The sequence below is a fragment of the Daphnia magna genome, linkage group LG10 (genome assembly GCF_020631705.1).
Source record: "Daphnia magna isolate NIES linkage group LG10, ASM2063170v1.1, whole genome shotgun sequence".
NCBI classification, from domain to species: domain Eukaryota; kingdom Metazoa; phylum Arthropoda; class Branchiopoda; order Diplostraca; family Daphniidae; genus Daphnia; species Daphnia magna.
In genome coordinates, this window is record NC_059191.1 from 5,018,366 (window position 1) to 5,034,250 (window position 15,885).

Sequence of the window (15,885 nt, forward strand, 5' to 3'; positions counted from 1 at the left end):
AATGTATTATAAATTAACACAAACAAGAAGGGTGGAAAATATATCCAGCATACCTTAAATACAGTAATGTCAGTCGACACAATTCATACACGCTTCACAAAGCATAAGAACAAAGAAGAAAATACCGTACAGGGACAGTGATACGTCAATCGTCATCTATATCACCATTACGCCACGACACATTAGAGGTGAAAGGGAGGAGAAAACAAAAGACAAGCGAGGGCAAACAATTGCCTAACGAAAAGCGAGGTTATCCACCTAGCGGAATCGAAGGTCTTACTGCTGTCGCCGCACCAGAGAGCCACTGATGCAAGCAGACGATATTCAACGTGGTCTGTGAGTCTGTGATGAATAACTTTTCAGAAACGTTTACTTTATCATACAATATGAAAACAAAACTGTCATTCGAATTTACCGAAGGCGGAAACATTGAAACTTTATGGTAAGTTCTCTTTTTATACAAGTTTGTGTCTTCCCAAAATAACATCTTTTACTCTTAAGTTGTAGAGTAACCTGGGAATTTCTTTCTCTTAGAAGTCAGGTTAGAGTAATTCTTGAAAATATCTGCCATATAATAAATATGAGAAAACAATTGCTGCATTAACCTTACCGCACTCTATCCCTAGGCTCCAACCCTCCCCCCTTAGATCCACGGATGATCGGGAAGACCAGAAAGGTGGACAAGCGGCCTGGATCCCCGACCCGGACGAAGAAGACATCCTCTACTGCGCAGACTACTCGTCTGACATGGAGGAATTCCGATACGTGGCGGCCTGCCCAGATGACGAAGAGGACATCCTGCATTGCGTGGACAACCCCGACGACGACGAGGTTATGTATGACGCAGACGTCTCAGGTGACATCGACAACGTCTCCCTACTCTCGGTAGATGACCCCTGGGAAGAAGACTCCTTTTCCTCAGGCATCTCCACCCTCCCCTTAGATTCGGTCGCCCTACTCGAAGACAGGCCCTCACCATACTGTGTGTCACCGGCCAGTGACGTCCAGGAAAGTGGCATAGACATTGCAGCGCTAAACGACAGCATCGCGAGGCTTCGTAGCAGAAAATGCAATGTCAGCCTCGTCAGCAGTCATTACTCCCTGGACTCCGATGAAGAGGACCTGGCAGCAGCACGGTATGTCGAACGCATCTATCGGCTACCCTCATCAAAGGAGCCGGAGTACGGATGGGAGATCGGTGAGCTAAACACGCCCGGGAATCATTCGTGGAGCAGCAAAGAGGAGCCCTGGCCGAGGTCATCCACCCCTTGTGACGTAGGAAGAACCGCCGAGGAATAACTGACCCCCTTACCACCAAACCGCCCTACGCAACGCTGATTGCGGGACGCAATCTTGTAGGAAGGGGAGCTATGTAAGGACTCCCGCTAGAGTTAAGACTTTAATTAGAATTAAGTTAACTGCATTTAGTTTAAGTGACCTCATATTTCTCCCCCCACCCTTGACCTCCAGTTAACGCTATCTCTTTTATTATTTTATTGCCCCCTTCCGCTGACCAAGGTGTCAATGCCCCCACCTTATCTCTCAACCTTGTTTCCTTTTTTCGCACCAGTTCACATTTCTTCATGAACTGGTTGCTGATGTTTTCTTTTATTACCCCACGCCAACCTTAGCGTCCCCAAGCCAACTAGTGGTATAAAACCCAAAACACGATTTCTTTTCGCCAGTCTTCTCCTAGCTAGTGTGTGTATTAGTTCTCTTGTAGCTGTGTAACCGACTTGTTAGTGTTGAGGACGAGTTGAATAAACGATTCACACCCTGCCATCTTTACGTCCTTTTCTTCATCCAACGTTACAATACCCACCATGAAGCCGTCTTCAAACCGTACCACCTGACATCAGAATGGAGTCAACGCAAGCGTAAGTACTACAATTGTTTGTTCGTTGTTTTTAGCAGTTGAATCCGTCAACCCCGTGACGGATTAATTATTGCACTATGTCTCCCAGAGAAGGGATTAAAAGCTCTGTACAAGAGAAGAGACTATAAAACTCTTACGCTTCGGAACCGAAGAGAGAAAGATAGATTTTCTTAGTCGACAAAAAGACAGACAAAGTCTATCGACTGCGTAGGGTCCATCAAACATGTTTATTACAAAACCATGGTACTAAAAAAGAGATTTCACTATCTTCATGTCTCTAACTAATCTCAACTTACTTGAATTTAGGATAAGGACATCACCTAAATAAATGACCAGCCTGATGCTCTGCTTTCGCAGGAAGGTTATTATAGATATCACTATTTTTGTTAAGGCTCACGGGGTCGATAACAACTCAAAGGCTAAACAGGTGAATTGAAAAACTTTTTTCTTTGTTGTTGCAATAAAATGAGCAAAAATGCCCATCATTGTGGGAAGAGTGTCACTCACGGCCAGCCGAGTGCCCATCTTGGCTCAGATTTCCCTAATTTTCACGAATCTTTAAAACCTTCATCATGGCGTAAACAAAGATTTTCGTTGACCTTCATTGATGTCGAAATTCGGCTTGTTGCTCGTGAGATGCACGTAGATAGACTAGTTTGGCACACTTTATTTCTTCTACGTTATTCTGTGATAGCGTAAAAGGAGTCCGTGATCAAATTCCATAAGTTCATCTATCAGTTTCGATGATGGCCTCGGCATGCATCTAGTCTTCCACTGACTCCCCAGTTAAGAAAATTCGCATACAAATGGAATCCAAAACCCTTTTTTTTTTAATCTTAAATAGAGAGATCTCAACTCCATCGATTGTGCTTCTTGATGCCAAAGAGAGTTTAACTTTCGTTAGGCGTTGATACAAAGCGTCGTCTAGGGTTAGCACTGGAATCTTCGTTAGATGGTTAAAGGTGAGCGTAAAGCGAGATTTGAGATTCTTGGCCTTACGACTGTAGAGTAACGCACCGTTTCATCATATTTCTCAACGACAAGTTAAAAATATTTACCTAGGCGTTACCAAAATGTCATGTATTGAAAAACAAAAAACAAAAAAAGACAACAATATAATCCGAAATCAAGATAAAGGGGATATATCAATCGTTGCGCAGGCGGCGGGCGTTACAGAAGGTCCAAGGACAAACTGTAAAGAACCAAAACAATTTTGTATCTTTTTATTGTCCGCCATTTATTCTTATGCAACCATCGTTTTCTATACGTCCCTTTTTTCTTTGAAATTTCTTTTCTAGACGTTTACTTTCCCTAAAAATGTATTTACCCTTCAACGAACGTTTCAAATATTTTTTCATTGTAGTTCGACCTCAAGAACTAAGTATAAAAGCCTTTTTTCTTAAAAACGCAGAGACCAGTTGAGGAAATTCAGTTCAGTTGGATCTAAGATCATTTCAGTCCTTTAGTGTTGTTATCCCAAACTTTCTGTTCTGTTTGGAATACAAACTCTCAATCTAAACGATAAACATGAAGAAATAAGTTCAACTTCATTTATAAAGCAGCTTACAGTTGGTGGCAGTGGAGTCGAACACGGCTTCCACGTTAAGTTGAATTTTGTGTAGGTTTTTTTTTTAACTTTTCAGGTAATAGGTTTTACGCACTCAAACAAATAAACTACGGCCTCGGCTTTCCTTGAAATCAAAAGTGCCTTTGACGTGGCGTGACACCCTGCCATCGTCTCTTCTCTGATCAAACGTGGTTGTCCATTGTATCTTGCTCGCCTGGTCTCATGTTTCTTGTCCTGTCGCACAGCCATCCTGTCTCACAATGGTGTGGTCAAGTCCCACATTGTAAACCTGGGATGTTTTGTCCAAGTCCACCAAGTTAGTGTCCTTTCCCCGTTTCTCTGGGCCATTCTTATTGATCACGTCCTCAGATTCTCTTTCCCATTTCTTCACCTCGTCATTGCCTATGCTGATAACCTAACCATCTCTACCTCTCACAAGATTCCTGAGCTAGCCACGCGTAGCCTTCAATTGATGTGCAACGCTATTTCCTCGTAGTGTTCGGATACGAAGCTGAACCTTAATGCTAAAAAGACAGTTTTCATGCTTTTTAATAAGCAGCGCCTAAATGTTTCTCATCTCAGTATCTCCATCTACGACGTACACATTCAACCGTCCCTTAAGACGGTTTTTCTTGGACTCACAATCGATTGTCAAATGGACCTCTCACTTTGATACTAAAGCTGCGACAGCAAGGAAAGCATTTTTTTGTGTAATGAATTGCTTACGCGCCTCCTGGGGCTTGGACAGCAAACGTATTCAATTCCTATACCTATCTATCATTGAGCCTATCTTTCTCTATGGCTGCTCTCTTTGGGCCCCGCTGCTGATCACCAAAACAGGTTGCAAGAAAGCCAGATTCTGTCAGAGCATCTTTCCCGTGCCATTGGTGCATTTAAAACGGTGTCTACTGAAGCTCTTATTCTCTTGAACACAACTTTTCTAATTGACCTAAGAGTGGCAGAACTTACCGCGATGAGATATCGAGCTTGCTCAGATGAGTTCTCGGCCGCCTAGCTTAAATGGCTTTTAATGCTTTGCTAATCACAGAGAAAACTGCATTGTTTTTTTGTTTTTTTGTTTTTTTTTTTTTGCCTTTCTTTAACCCCTGGTCCTGTCTGGCTAACACAATTGCTCAACTCGATGTCCCTAATTGTACTTTCTCATAGTTTCTGCGCCCTTTGAAAGCAGCCGTGAAACTGGAAATTCAACAGACCATTGCGTCAATTTTGGACGGTGAGTGGGCCAGTGGTCTTGCCGGTGCATGCACCAGGGCTTTCTTCTCCAAGGTTCAAACGGCAGCGATTATTTCGAGGCGGCACCTTTCCAGGCAGTTTGTCCAAATCCTGTCGGGACACTCTTTACTTAACTCTTATCAATGTTGTTTTGGCTTCAAGGACTCTCCCGCTTGTGGTTGCGGTTCTCCTCTTGAATCTACGGAGCATTTTTTATTCTTTAGCCCTCGTTTTTCGAAGGAACGATCTCTTTTTCAAGCAGCCAGTAGTAGCTGTGATGTCAACTGGCCGTTCGTTTATGTTTGGTGTACTCTCGTGTGGCACTCTGGACCCTAAGACTTCTTAGCCCGTCCTGGAAACCAGCGAGCTGTTTCATCGTAGCTGTTGGGTCTTCTTCGCTCCTCTCTCTTGCTTCCTGGCAAGAAGGAGTGAGTAACTATTTCACAGCTCAACGTTTTTTCTCATTTTCCCGTACTCCACTCCTCAGCTAGTCCCAGATTTACCCACTGCAACTGCGTCCTCCATTCTCCGTCTTTATAGAGGCTCTACCGGCGGTCGTCGGCTGATGGCCTTGAAGGTGCAACCAAGCCGGGTAGACTACAAATAAACCAGATGGAGTTCGCAGGAATGATACCCGCCCAGTGCTTGGTAAATAGGTCCGGTTTTCCCTGTCTCTACTCGTGTCTTTTATTCCAGAGCTGCTGCTCTGTTGTCAATGTGTACATTTGTAATCCTATCCCTACTTGTTCAAAGTTCCAATACATTCGGGCAGTACTCTGTCAAGAGTTGCGCCCAGTTAAAATATATAAAAAAAATACCTAACTGCAGTTGCCTCGAAGGTTTTTTAATAGGAGCTAGAAAGAGGAGGCAGGATTTTAGATGTTTTTATAAGTAATGTGTGGTCGTATGATGTGGGGTGTCTGGGTTTTGCGTAAAAGTGAATTTTCTTATTTATTTTTTTTCCCCTCTGAATACAATGGCGCGGTGACCTTTGAAGAGATTATAAAGGTGAATGAGGTACTAATCCTTGTTCTATACAATTTTTCTGATTTTCTTGACCATATCTTAAGAAACCCGCTAGACAAATTTTGTTCACCTTTTTTGTTTACACCATTTTTTACAGGAAAGAAAAATTGATAAAATGGAAGCAGAGAACTAATTTAGTTAGAAGGAAACTAAGCATTTTCATTTAAATTCAGTTTCTCTTTTTTATGGTTGTCATCACACAAATTTTGTAAGTCGAAGCTGATGCCTTTCTAATAAATTAACGAAAATTGTCATAAAGGAATGATCATTTATCTCAGTAAGGAAACAGGCCCACCTTATTGATCGTCATTCTTGATCATTTAGGATTTGGTTAGAACAATAGAGTAAACATGCAAATCGATGATGATAAAATTAAGCTTTATAAGAATTAATCACAACATGAAAATCAAATACAATACATTGTGATCGAATGGTATACTTATAAAGTTTGAGTGAAATAGCCTACTGGCTAGGGTTTGATGGCATTAGAATTTACGTAAGTAGGAAACTCCATTGGTGTTTCAACAAATGAGAGATATGTAGAAAGGCGTATGGTGCAAATGATGGACCATTACAAGTGAAAGAAAATAGTGGAAACGCGTATATAACAGGATACTTCTATAAGAGAGAAACATGCATGATTTCGTAATATTAAAATCACAGTTGCGAATTATTTATTTTTCGAATAACAATACGATTTCTCCTTGTCATTCCGATAAATATGCCAAAATTTCTACATGATCCAATACGTACAAATTTCAGAGGAGTCTCCCACGGATGTATGGCGAATGCTATTGTCTAAATTTTTCTGCACAATTCCAACAATCTGTGAAAAGAATCAAGGCAGTGGAGGCTATAGGGAATGACGGAGTGTAGATCAAATATTGTGGATAGTGTCTCATAAGGTATTTTCTATGTGTGCTTGCGAGTAAGAGAAAGAAAAATAAGCTAAGCTTAACATGCCTTTCAATTTGCGTACGTGATGTTAAATATTGATGTAAACTGGAATGAACAGAGAAAGGGTAGGATTTCCAGTGATCGAAATTTTCGTTCTTATCATGTTTTAGTCATCTGATTCACAGACAAAAATGGAGGGTGTAATTGGCTTCGGGAGGTGATTGCTACTTTTTATACTGGATTGAGCTACGGGTGGAGGGTGGTGTCATACGATCGTACCACGAAGATCTAGAGATTCCTCGGAGGCACTACACTGTTGGTCAGCCGGAGGAGTGACCTCCAAACCAATGCTGCCATTCAAAGGAATTTTGATGCTTCCACCACGTAAGCCTGATCCACAAAAAGGACTAGTCCCTCCACTAGGTTCTAAATTCAAGCTTACCTCCTCCACACTTGAGGTATTACGTGCCATCAAGCCTTGGCGCAGAGAGCTAGAACGCCTCATTAGAATATCATCGACGCGAAGCGAATGAGATCTTCCGCGATTTGCACCCAGGCCGGAAGGCGGACCTAAGGAGATGTCTGGGCTATCTGGCAGAGAAAGCGAGTTGGCTTTCTGTGGCATTGGTTTCGTACTATTGCGTCGACGTCTTTCCTCGCAGATGTTGATATGCGACCGACGGCGACTGTTGTGCCGTTCGAACGTCTTCTGGGCCGAGAATGGACTTGGTCGGATAAGATAACTGGTGAATTTGAGAGGAGCGACGAAATTTTAAAATATTATCTAACGGAACTTTGAATAGACTGTAGCTACTTTAGTCATAATTACACAAGCCATACATTATATCGCCCTCTTCTAACTTGAGATCACAGCTAGGATTGATGATGACGTAAGAAAGTGACGATCTTTTCTCAGAGACATCATCGTAATCGAGGGTATCGATACCAAGGCTGTCCATTCTTGAGCGAACTAGGCTGGCAATTTCTGCTCGTTCTATTAGTTGTGTATGATTGTCACGTGCTTCGTCAGTCAACTATTGTTTCATCCACAAAAAGAACAAATTTGCCGTGAGTTATCAAACTTTAAGATTCAATGAAAAAATGTTATTTTTGAACAGTTACCAGTGAAACGCGCCCGGGGTGTTGCCGCGAGTGAACTGGAGTGTCATAGTTCCCTCGCCGGGGTATGTCAGCGCAACCAGTATCTTCCCGAGCCATATCCTCGCTTACCTGTTATTTGTTGAGGAAAGAATAGAATGAAAATGTCGTAAAAATACAAAGGCAGTCGAATAAAATTGCAAATCTTTATAACTACACTCTCAGAGTTGGATGTATCTTGCGTCCTGTAGATACCAATAGGTATTTCGCAAGTGGTAGAGCATAATTTCTGATAGAGTCGTCCATAGGTGCGAATCCACATGTCTTCCTTTGTGATTTTCATCTACATCAAAACAATTTTTTTTTTTTTATTGATAAGAATCATACCGTTATAGGGCACCTACCGAGCTCAAAAATCCTGATCCGGGGGCTTGGTCAATACCAAGTAACAGACGGACAAAAGTAATGACATAGTCTTTAACGAAAGCTTGGTAGAGAAGTGTGTCAAGCATGCTAGCCGAGAAAACGCTTCCGGCAGCAAATGGTAGTCGAAACATGTAGGAAATGTGCGATCCTCGCTCCTTCTCAGCTTTTTCCATGCGCGACAAATGTAGAGCATACTTATCGTGGGCCCGAAACTGCATAAAACGCATGTTGGATGACTGGCTGAGTTCGGTAATGGTCTTAATACTTGGGAAAAACCTAAAACCGGTTTTAACAATTACTAATTTGAACTATATAAGCTCTTTATAGTCGTTCCATTGTGTTTATATATTTTTTAAAAACTATTCTTATTATTATTTGCGTTAACTTTCATTCGTATTACTTGAACATAGTCTGCACGGAGACGATGGTGTTACAATCAGAGAGTGTGTCTTCTTCGGCCGAATTGGAAAACTCCTTGTTTACGACGACAACGTTTTCGGCCAGTATTATACCCGCTTTTATCAGGTCGTCCAAACTATACCAGTTTAGATAAAGAATAATACAGGCAATAATGCAAACTATTTCCAAATCTTTTGAATTAATGTCTACATGCGGAGAGCAATACCAATCCAGACACCGTACACTGTATGGCCTTACCAGTCAATGGTCCCAAGCATCCAGTAGACAAACGGAAAATAAGAGATGGAGTCCAGGAACGCGACATCCGGTTTGCGTTCCAGTAGCAACACAATAGGATTTAAACTTGACTTAGTGCGAAAATGAGCTCTCAAAGGAATAACGAAATTATAGATGCCGGTAGAGGCGTAATCAGCTGCGAGGATGATGACTTTGTTAGACCAATTATATTCCTTGGCACTTCGATGGCTCGAATGCTCACACACCTAAACCAACGGAAGATACATAAAATTTATCATATGTCGACCAAAAGTTACTTCATTCATTTTGCGAACAAAAACAAACTGAGACCTCCATGAGCTGTCATAGGCCGCTTGCCATAGGCGGACTTCAGTTATATCGTGAAAGAGCCAAAACAAATACCTGAGTCAGTTGTAAACAGCAAAGTGGTTTCTTCTCCTTCAAAAGGTAACACAAGGTGGGGCTAACGCCAATGTACGGCGACACCGGGGGAAAACCTTTCACGATCCTTATTCATGTATAAGTGATTGCCTTTAGTACTTTTATATTTTTTGCTATTATGGTTATGATAGAATATTCCGACTGGCTCATTCAATTTTCTTAAGGCATAAAAGGCTAGGCTTACGAGATCTTTTCGGTTGGGGCGGGCCACGGAACGTCATCGTCGATCTCATCCTCACTATCCTCCGTGGCTGTGGTATGACCAGCTACCAGGTTTATAGTAGAACCCGAAAACATATCTGGGACTGGCAAGATGCTCGGTCGTCGGCTTTCTGGAAATTCGATTAAAAACAGATGTGAGTGCCACTTGATTCTTTTTTTTTGTTTGTTTGTTTGTTTTTTTGTAGCACAAAATATCATTTCATATTTCACAGAACAATATTGTCTACACCTAAGTTTTACGACGTATGGTTAATGCCATCAGTTATTCAGCTAGTCGTGAAATGACTGTTGTCTTCGTCGTGTATCATAGGAGTCTTTGTCCTATACGAGATACACAGGAAATGTATTCGTTTTAAGATATCCTCTTGGTTAGAAACCTAGAGAATATACGGCAAAGAAAGTCCTTAAATTAAGTATAAATACCCCATGCCGTCCTTCCTACTCGACTTTGCAACGAGGTAGGCTATTATAATTATATGACTAGTAGCCTAAACTTGAATACGATTCGTGGTCTCTTCCTCTAGCAAACGATACAAATTATTGGAAACCATAATCTAATAGTTTACTAGGCATAGGTCTAGCGTCCAATTCCGCTACTAAAATCAACCAAATATTCCACTTGTAGCAACTAATTACACTGTTAATTAGCTCAACGTCGGATACACGCATAGTGGGCGCATGAAGCACAATAGCGGGAACGATAATGCCATTGTGAGAAGGATGATGGTCGTTGGAAGTGATGAACAAAAAGCGACTACTAGGTTCCCAATAGAACACAACTAGAATACCGTAGTGCGTATCAGAGCTTATCAGACTATCAGTAAACAATCAGATTAGTCCAGCATGTGTATGATCTATCGTGCCACAGAATGTTCTTTTTTCTTTTCGTGCTATATCCTTCGATAATTGGAGTTTGGAACTGTAATTCAAGCAACGGTTTCGATTGGACGTATTGTGTCACGTTCAGTAGTATTTTCAGAATAGATAAGGCTCTGATAAGGTGTACCAATCCAAATTAGTCTTGGTCTGTATCAAATGAAGAAGCCTGATACGCACACCTCCCACCTCTCAGGCAAAACCATATGAAGAAAATCAAAATACTTTGTGTGATACGAAGAAGCTACATAAGTAGTTAGTATGTAGTAAAATTAAGTAAGCTTGTAGAATCTTACCGCAGTGTCCACTAGGAACGGCTAAAAGGCCGGGAGAGTCGCTCTTCGGCACGCCAAGAAAATTGCTCGCACCACCGGCCAACATTGCTGCGTTGCCCAGGCTTTGGTTGCCCAAAGAACAGGCCGTCGTGCTATCCATTGAGTCATTTCGGTTGATGAAACTACCACGGCGAGGCATTCCACTATCAAATACTGAAAAGAACGTCAAAATGTTTGCATTACTTCAACAAGGATTTTCAAAATTTCAATTTACTGTTGGGCGACGAACAACGAGCTGTTAGTCCATCGTAAATATTTCCTTGAAAAGAAGTCTGTGTTCTGCTGTTTGGTATAACGTGACGAGCAGAAACGATTCCGCTTGTTGTCATAGTTGTCGTCGTCAAAACCGTCTCTTTAGATTTTACGAAACCTCCCGACATGGTAGAAGTCACGCCAGCCTCCATATTGGATTGAGTACTACCGCTACTTGGTTGTTGCATTTGGGCGGCGGTATCTGTGCCACTGGAGGCAGTCGGCGTGGCAACGAAGGCCGAATTTTCCTCCTTGGTGATGCTCATGTAGAAACAAATATCAGTTTTTTTCATGATGTGTCGAGGGCCTGGATTCAGTAAAATGGTTTCCTCGTAGAATTCGGGTAACTCGGCTGGTCTCACCCCCACCAGTGCCACACCATATTTCCGATGTGAGTGAAAACTGGCATATGTGAAACTTTTGCCATCGTACTCGCCGAAAAAACGGCTCTCAGCTAACAGAATGTGGTAGATCTCGTTGCCGCTACATTTGCCGTATAGCCTATGCCACTCTTCATCCGACACTTGGCCTTCCCTTGATAGATAGAAAACGTAATAAAAAATGTCACACTTAATGTATGCATTTCGAGGTATACACGAGTCGTAGTTCCTAGTTTGACTATTTTTCCGAATGACATTTTAGCGTATTTTATAGTTGCAGATGCTGCACTGCTAACTGCGCTCTACAGTGGATCATTAATATGTACAGACGCATCGGTTCATATATACAGTATACACTGCCCAGGTGATGTACTGTACGTGAAAACTCTCATGTCAAAATGTAAACGTGTTTCTCTTAGAAGGACGAAAGTTCTACAGTTTCAAGCGTAAACCTACTATATATATTATGAGATTCTGACATAAACATCGTTGCAACTGAAAACTTCTTCAAGTCTTTTATCGTCTTTACTTCTTTGCCATTTGTTCTTCCTTCGCATACTACGAACCAGTGTATCTTCACCTATTTGTATTGCACTTTCCTTCACAAATAAAACGGTATATCCTAAAACTAGTAAAACTATACCAATAAAGAAACGAAGCTTTAATCATCCTACCCCGACAACACAAGAGTGTTGGTTCTTTCTTTCCTTTTTCCAATAATTTACGAATATGCGTACGTTCATCAAACACGCACACAAATGTAATGATACGTGATCCTACACAGAACCAATTCGTTCTTTATTAACCATTCTGGTGCCTATATAATTAACCTCAGTTGCTAGCTAGCATTTAGGATTTTCAGTCTAACCAACAGAGGTCACCATGTCCACTTTAGTGGCAGTTAATTGTTGAAAATTGTTAAAGTATTACAAGAGAGTGTTAGGAAACGAATTATGAAGGAAATAGCAGTTAGAACGCATACTTACTGGCCGCGAGAAGTGTGAAGAAGTAACGTAACCAAAGTTGATGTTCCCGGAGCCAGACAGTTGTTTGCTAACAAAGCATACTGCACAAAAAACGAAATAGAAATTTGACAATTCCAGTTCTCTGAGAACTGCATTTTAGGTTAAATCGAAATCAGCGGTATGTAGCGAAGAAAAAATTCAGGTAAAGAATTTTCACCCAGCATTTTTAAATGCTGCTAATAATGCATAAAAATAACTGAAAAAGGCGATTCTTGAAAGTTTTAATTAAATAATAAAAATCGAGCAACAACAAAAAAACAACTGAAAACGGCTGAAAACAGTTTCGATAACGACCAGCTTTGGGCGTTAAGGCCTACCTTGAACTCGTCCTCACACACAACGTGTTGTGCAAATTTAACGTGCAGTTTGTTTTCTGGTCGGAAAATCTGCACGTATTGAGGAACTTCGGGGGCAAAATCCTTGACGGCCCACGATCGCAATATCGTGTGTTCATCCTGAAAAATTGAACAAAAGACTCAAGTTTTCTAATATTTTATACAACAACAACGCAACATGGTGGGGTTCGGAGCATTTTTTTAATTGGTAATAATATATCGAAAGTTCCAACGCATAAATGACTTGCGTAAGCACAATAAAAATCTGGTTCACATACTTGGTTGTTACCTAAAAAGGTTTCATTAAATTACAGCCCGGAATCTGAGCTTGTCACTCATGAAACACGATGTGGCTTGTTAAACTCACGAGTTGTCAAGTTTGTTAAAGATCTTGATCGATGAGAAAGGCGTGTAAGGCGGAAAATAATGCTAAGATTATAAAACGGCAGAATAAACTTACGGCTGCTGTTTTATCACAGTAGTTCCTTGCGGCGAGAACAAAACAGGCTTCTGCATCATTCATGCGTGCCCGGGCTAAATCGGCATCCTTGAGACAAGATCCTTGGATGTAGATAACTCGTTGTGCCCACATCGGCACTTGTAGGATCATTCGCATTGTTGTGTCCAGCTCGATGGGTGATAAAAGTACCACATAATAATCCTGCGTAAGAAAAAAGCAGTCATAAGCATAGGGTACAAGATCCGACACACTGGGAGACAGATGCGTGGAGGTTGGCAAGTACGTGATTTTTCTTTCTTATTCATATGCCCTGTATCCCCTTGAATGTCCTGAAACCCATACACACGATGCAATTTCAGAAAGAGTCGCTTACATTCTTTGGCGCAAACAACTAAATAGCATTGTGAGACTAAACAGTCCCTCATATTTCGTTATAATTACGACCCCTCGTGAGAGTAGGAACGTGACACTGAGTGACGAAGGCGGTACGTACAAAAAACACCAACTTGGATGCTGTGTTCGCCTGTTATAAGGTGTGCAAGAGAATGGAGAAGGTACATCCTCATTTGTAATGAGTCATCAAATATTTCTCATTAAAGAATGCAAACAAACGAACGCCACACAAGAGCATATTGCAGAGATTACAAGGAAGGGTGTGAAACCTGATCCGTTTGTCAAGAATGCAGTGCACTCCATCTAAGCAGGAAAAAAAACTCCCTCCCGTTTCTTTCCTCATTCACCATGTCTCCTGCTCTCCTCACATTCTTTTCAAGTTTCTAGCAGTTTCTCTACTTGTCTGGTGCATTGTATGCGTTTTCTTTTTTGGCATCGGCTACGAACTGCTACCTAATTAAGTATCGATCGCTTCCTTCCTCTGCGAATTTGCATAATAGATTTCCGCCGTGAGAAGATGAAAGGTTGAAAAGAACATGACGTCATCTGTAGCTTTTTCGGGGAACCATAGACAAAATTTTGTTTGTGAACCAGTTTTTAGGATGTTTTACGTTTGAGTCCAAGACTAGCGTTTAGCGACGAAGAACTAGCGCATTGAAAATACTCTATTCCTGAATTTCGGAGGGAAACTTCTCGTGATCGAGTGACAACGGATGAAAAGGTGGATACCACAGGTCAAATGCAGTGCGTGGGATATGGTTTGACAGAATCACAGCCAGTGATGACTCGGCTAGTCCGTGGGGGGAAAACAAACTCGTTTATTTCGTACTGTTGTACCTGCAGGCAAGGTGCACTAATGAGGACCCGTGTTGTCAAACGTGTCCCGGTACTCGCCAGAGGCTTGGTCGCATAGTTGCATTGCATACTACAACTTGAGAACAGAATTTTGCCATTACGCCTGCACTACACTTAGGTCCTAATGAACGCAAACCCCCTTCCTCTGCTGAACAATAACAAGGGGTTGGAAAGGACAATCCTAAGTTTCAACGATGTCGACTAGAGTAGCTGAAGCAATCGTACCTGGAGAAGAGGATGCGCATAGAACTCGTTGAGAAAGTCCATTATGGTGTCTGCGTGCAAAGACGTTGAACAGACAACAACGTGACGCTCCGACTGGGCTCGGTGAGAGGAATAAGTGCCTCCCTAGATCGATTATGCATCATACTTTAGAGTATTTAAGTCGTAAAAGACATAGCGATGCGAAGGCAGCCTCGCCAGGCTGACCTCGATACATTTTATGTCAGTGTGTTACCTACCAATTTCTTACGTTCCATCCAAGTGAAGGCCAACTGCTCAAACTGCAATGGGAGAAAATTCACAATTATTAGGGTTGCAAACTTGCAAAATAATACCGCATAGATACACTATGTAGGTCTACACACAATGGTTAGGAATCTAGAGTAATACTTGTGTAAAATCAAGACAAAAACTTTTGCATATAAAAGAATGCGCACATTTCTTTTTTTTTAGTTTGGCAACCAATTGAATTTCGTTTTCTCGGACGGTGCGTTGATATCATATTTGGCAGACGGTATAGCCTGTGGCTAATAATGCATATCATTGTGTCTGCGAGCAAAGTTCGGCGTGAGTACATAATTGCCCACGCCGCAAAGCCTTTTCATCGACAATGTGCCACCGCACTATAGTAGTTTATAAGGTAACCAGTAGATTGGTGCAGAATGGGAAACCATTTCCACGTGGACTTTGAAGAAATCTCAAGCTAGTAAGAGTTTTGCTAGTTTAGTATCTTCCTCGTTCAAATGTTATGATGCTTTCCGCCCCTGGGAACAGGTAAGTGGCATAGTCTAAGCAGTTCAATCGCAGCAATGGACTTTCGTTTGAAGTTTAAAGTATGAAAACTATTCAACTTCGTCGATATATTCCAGAGCGGCCAACAAAAAACTAGCAGCTCAAGTGGTTAGGTTATGTGGTAGACGAATCCAATGGAATGCCTCTGGTCTGTGCGGAACGATTCATAGCTTCTAAGCTACTTCCTTAACTCATTAACTATGCATGTATGAAGAAAGGGAAAGATGTAGCCTACCTGAGTGGGCAAGACAATGAGAGCAACGCAAATCATGACGACCATATAGAGTTGCGACGGCCATATATCTGGGACGTAGTCGCCATAACCCACAGTTGAGAAGGTCACTACAACAAAGTAGCACGACTGGAACAAGTTGAAGTGCCGATGACCTGCTCGCTGGAAATGCTGAACTCCGCACACACTGACGCGTTCAGTCACCATGAAAACATTTATGAAATATTATGTTATTTTTACGTTAATTATTTCAATCAATTGCATTAGTAACTGATGATCAGCTCG

The 15,885-nt window shown here is 41.6% G+C and overlaps 1 protein-coding gene across 5 annotated transcripts in view; it reads right to left on the reverse strand.

Annotated features, from left to right (window-relative positions):
• Positions 1–5,852: 5,852 nt before the first annotated feature.
• LOC116934069 (potassium channel subfamily T member 2) overlaps positions 5,853–15,885 on the reverse strand; it is a 39,786-nt gene continuing 29,753 nt past the window's right edge. For all 5 annotated transcript variants that reach the window (XM_045179729.1, XM_045179726.1, XM_045179725.1 and 2 more), the window contains 17 exons: positions 15,604–15,787; positions 14,816–14,857; positions 14,580–14,702; positions 13,107–13,307; positions 12,629–12,766; positions 12,273–12,352; positions 10,869–11,440; positions 10,616–10,807; positions 9,406–9,553; positions 9,183–9,288; positions 8,781–9,025; positions 8,524–8,658; positions 8,102–8,399; positions 7,915–8,040; positions 7,722–7,829; positions 7,440–7,633; positions 5,853–7,342 (listed from right to left, as the gene is read on the reverse strand). In XM_045179729.1, coding sequence (XP_045035664.1) covers positions 6,865–7,342; positions 7,440–7,633; positions 7,722–7,829; positions 7,915–8,040; positions 8,102–8,399; positions 8,524–8,658; positions 8,781–9,025; positions 9,183–9,288; positions 9,406–9,553; positions 10,616–10,807; positions 10,869–11,440; positions 12,273–12,352; positions 12,629–12,766; positions 13,107–13,307; positions 14,580–14,702; positions 14,816–14,857; positions 15,604–15,787 — 3,370 coding nt within the window. In that variant the 3' untranslated portion in view covers positions 5,853–6,864. The remainder of the gene's footprint in view (positions 7,343–7,439; positions 7,634–7,721; positions 7,830–7,914; positions 8,041–8,101; positions 8,400–8,523; positions 8,659–8,780; positions 9,026–9,182; positions 9,289–9,405; positions 9,554–10,615; positions 10,808–10,868; positions 11,441–12,272; positions 12,353–12,628; positions 12,767–13,106; positions 13,308–14,579; positions 14,703–14,815; positions 14,858–15,603; positions 15,788–15,885) is intronic.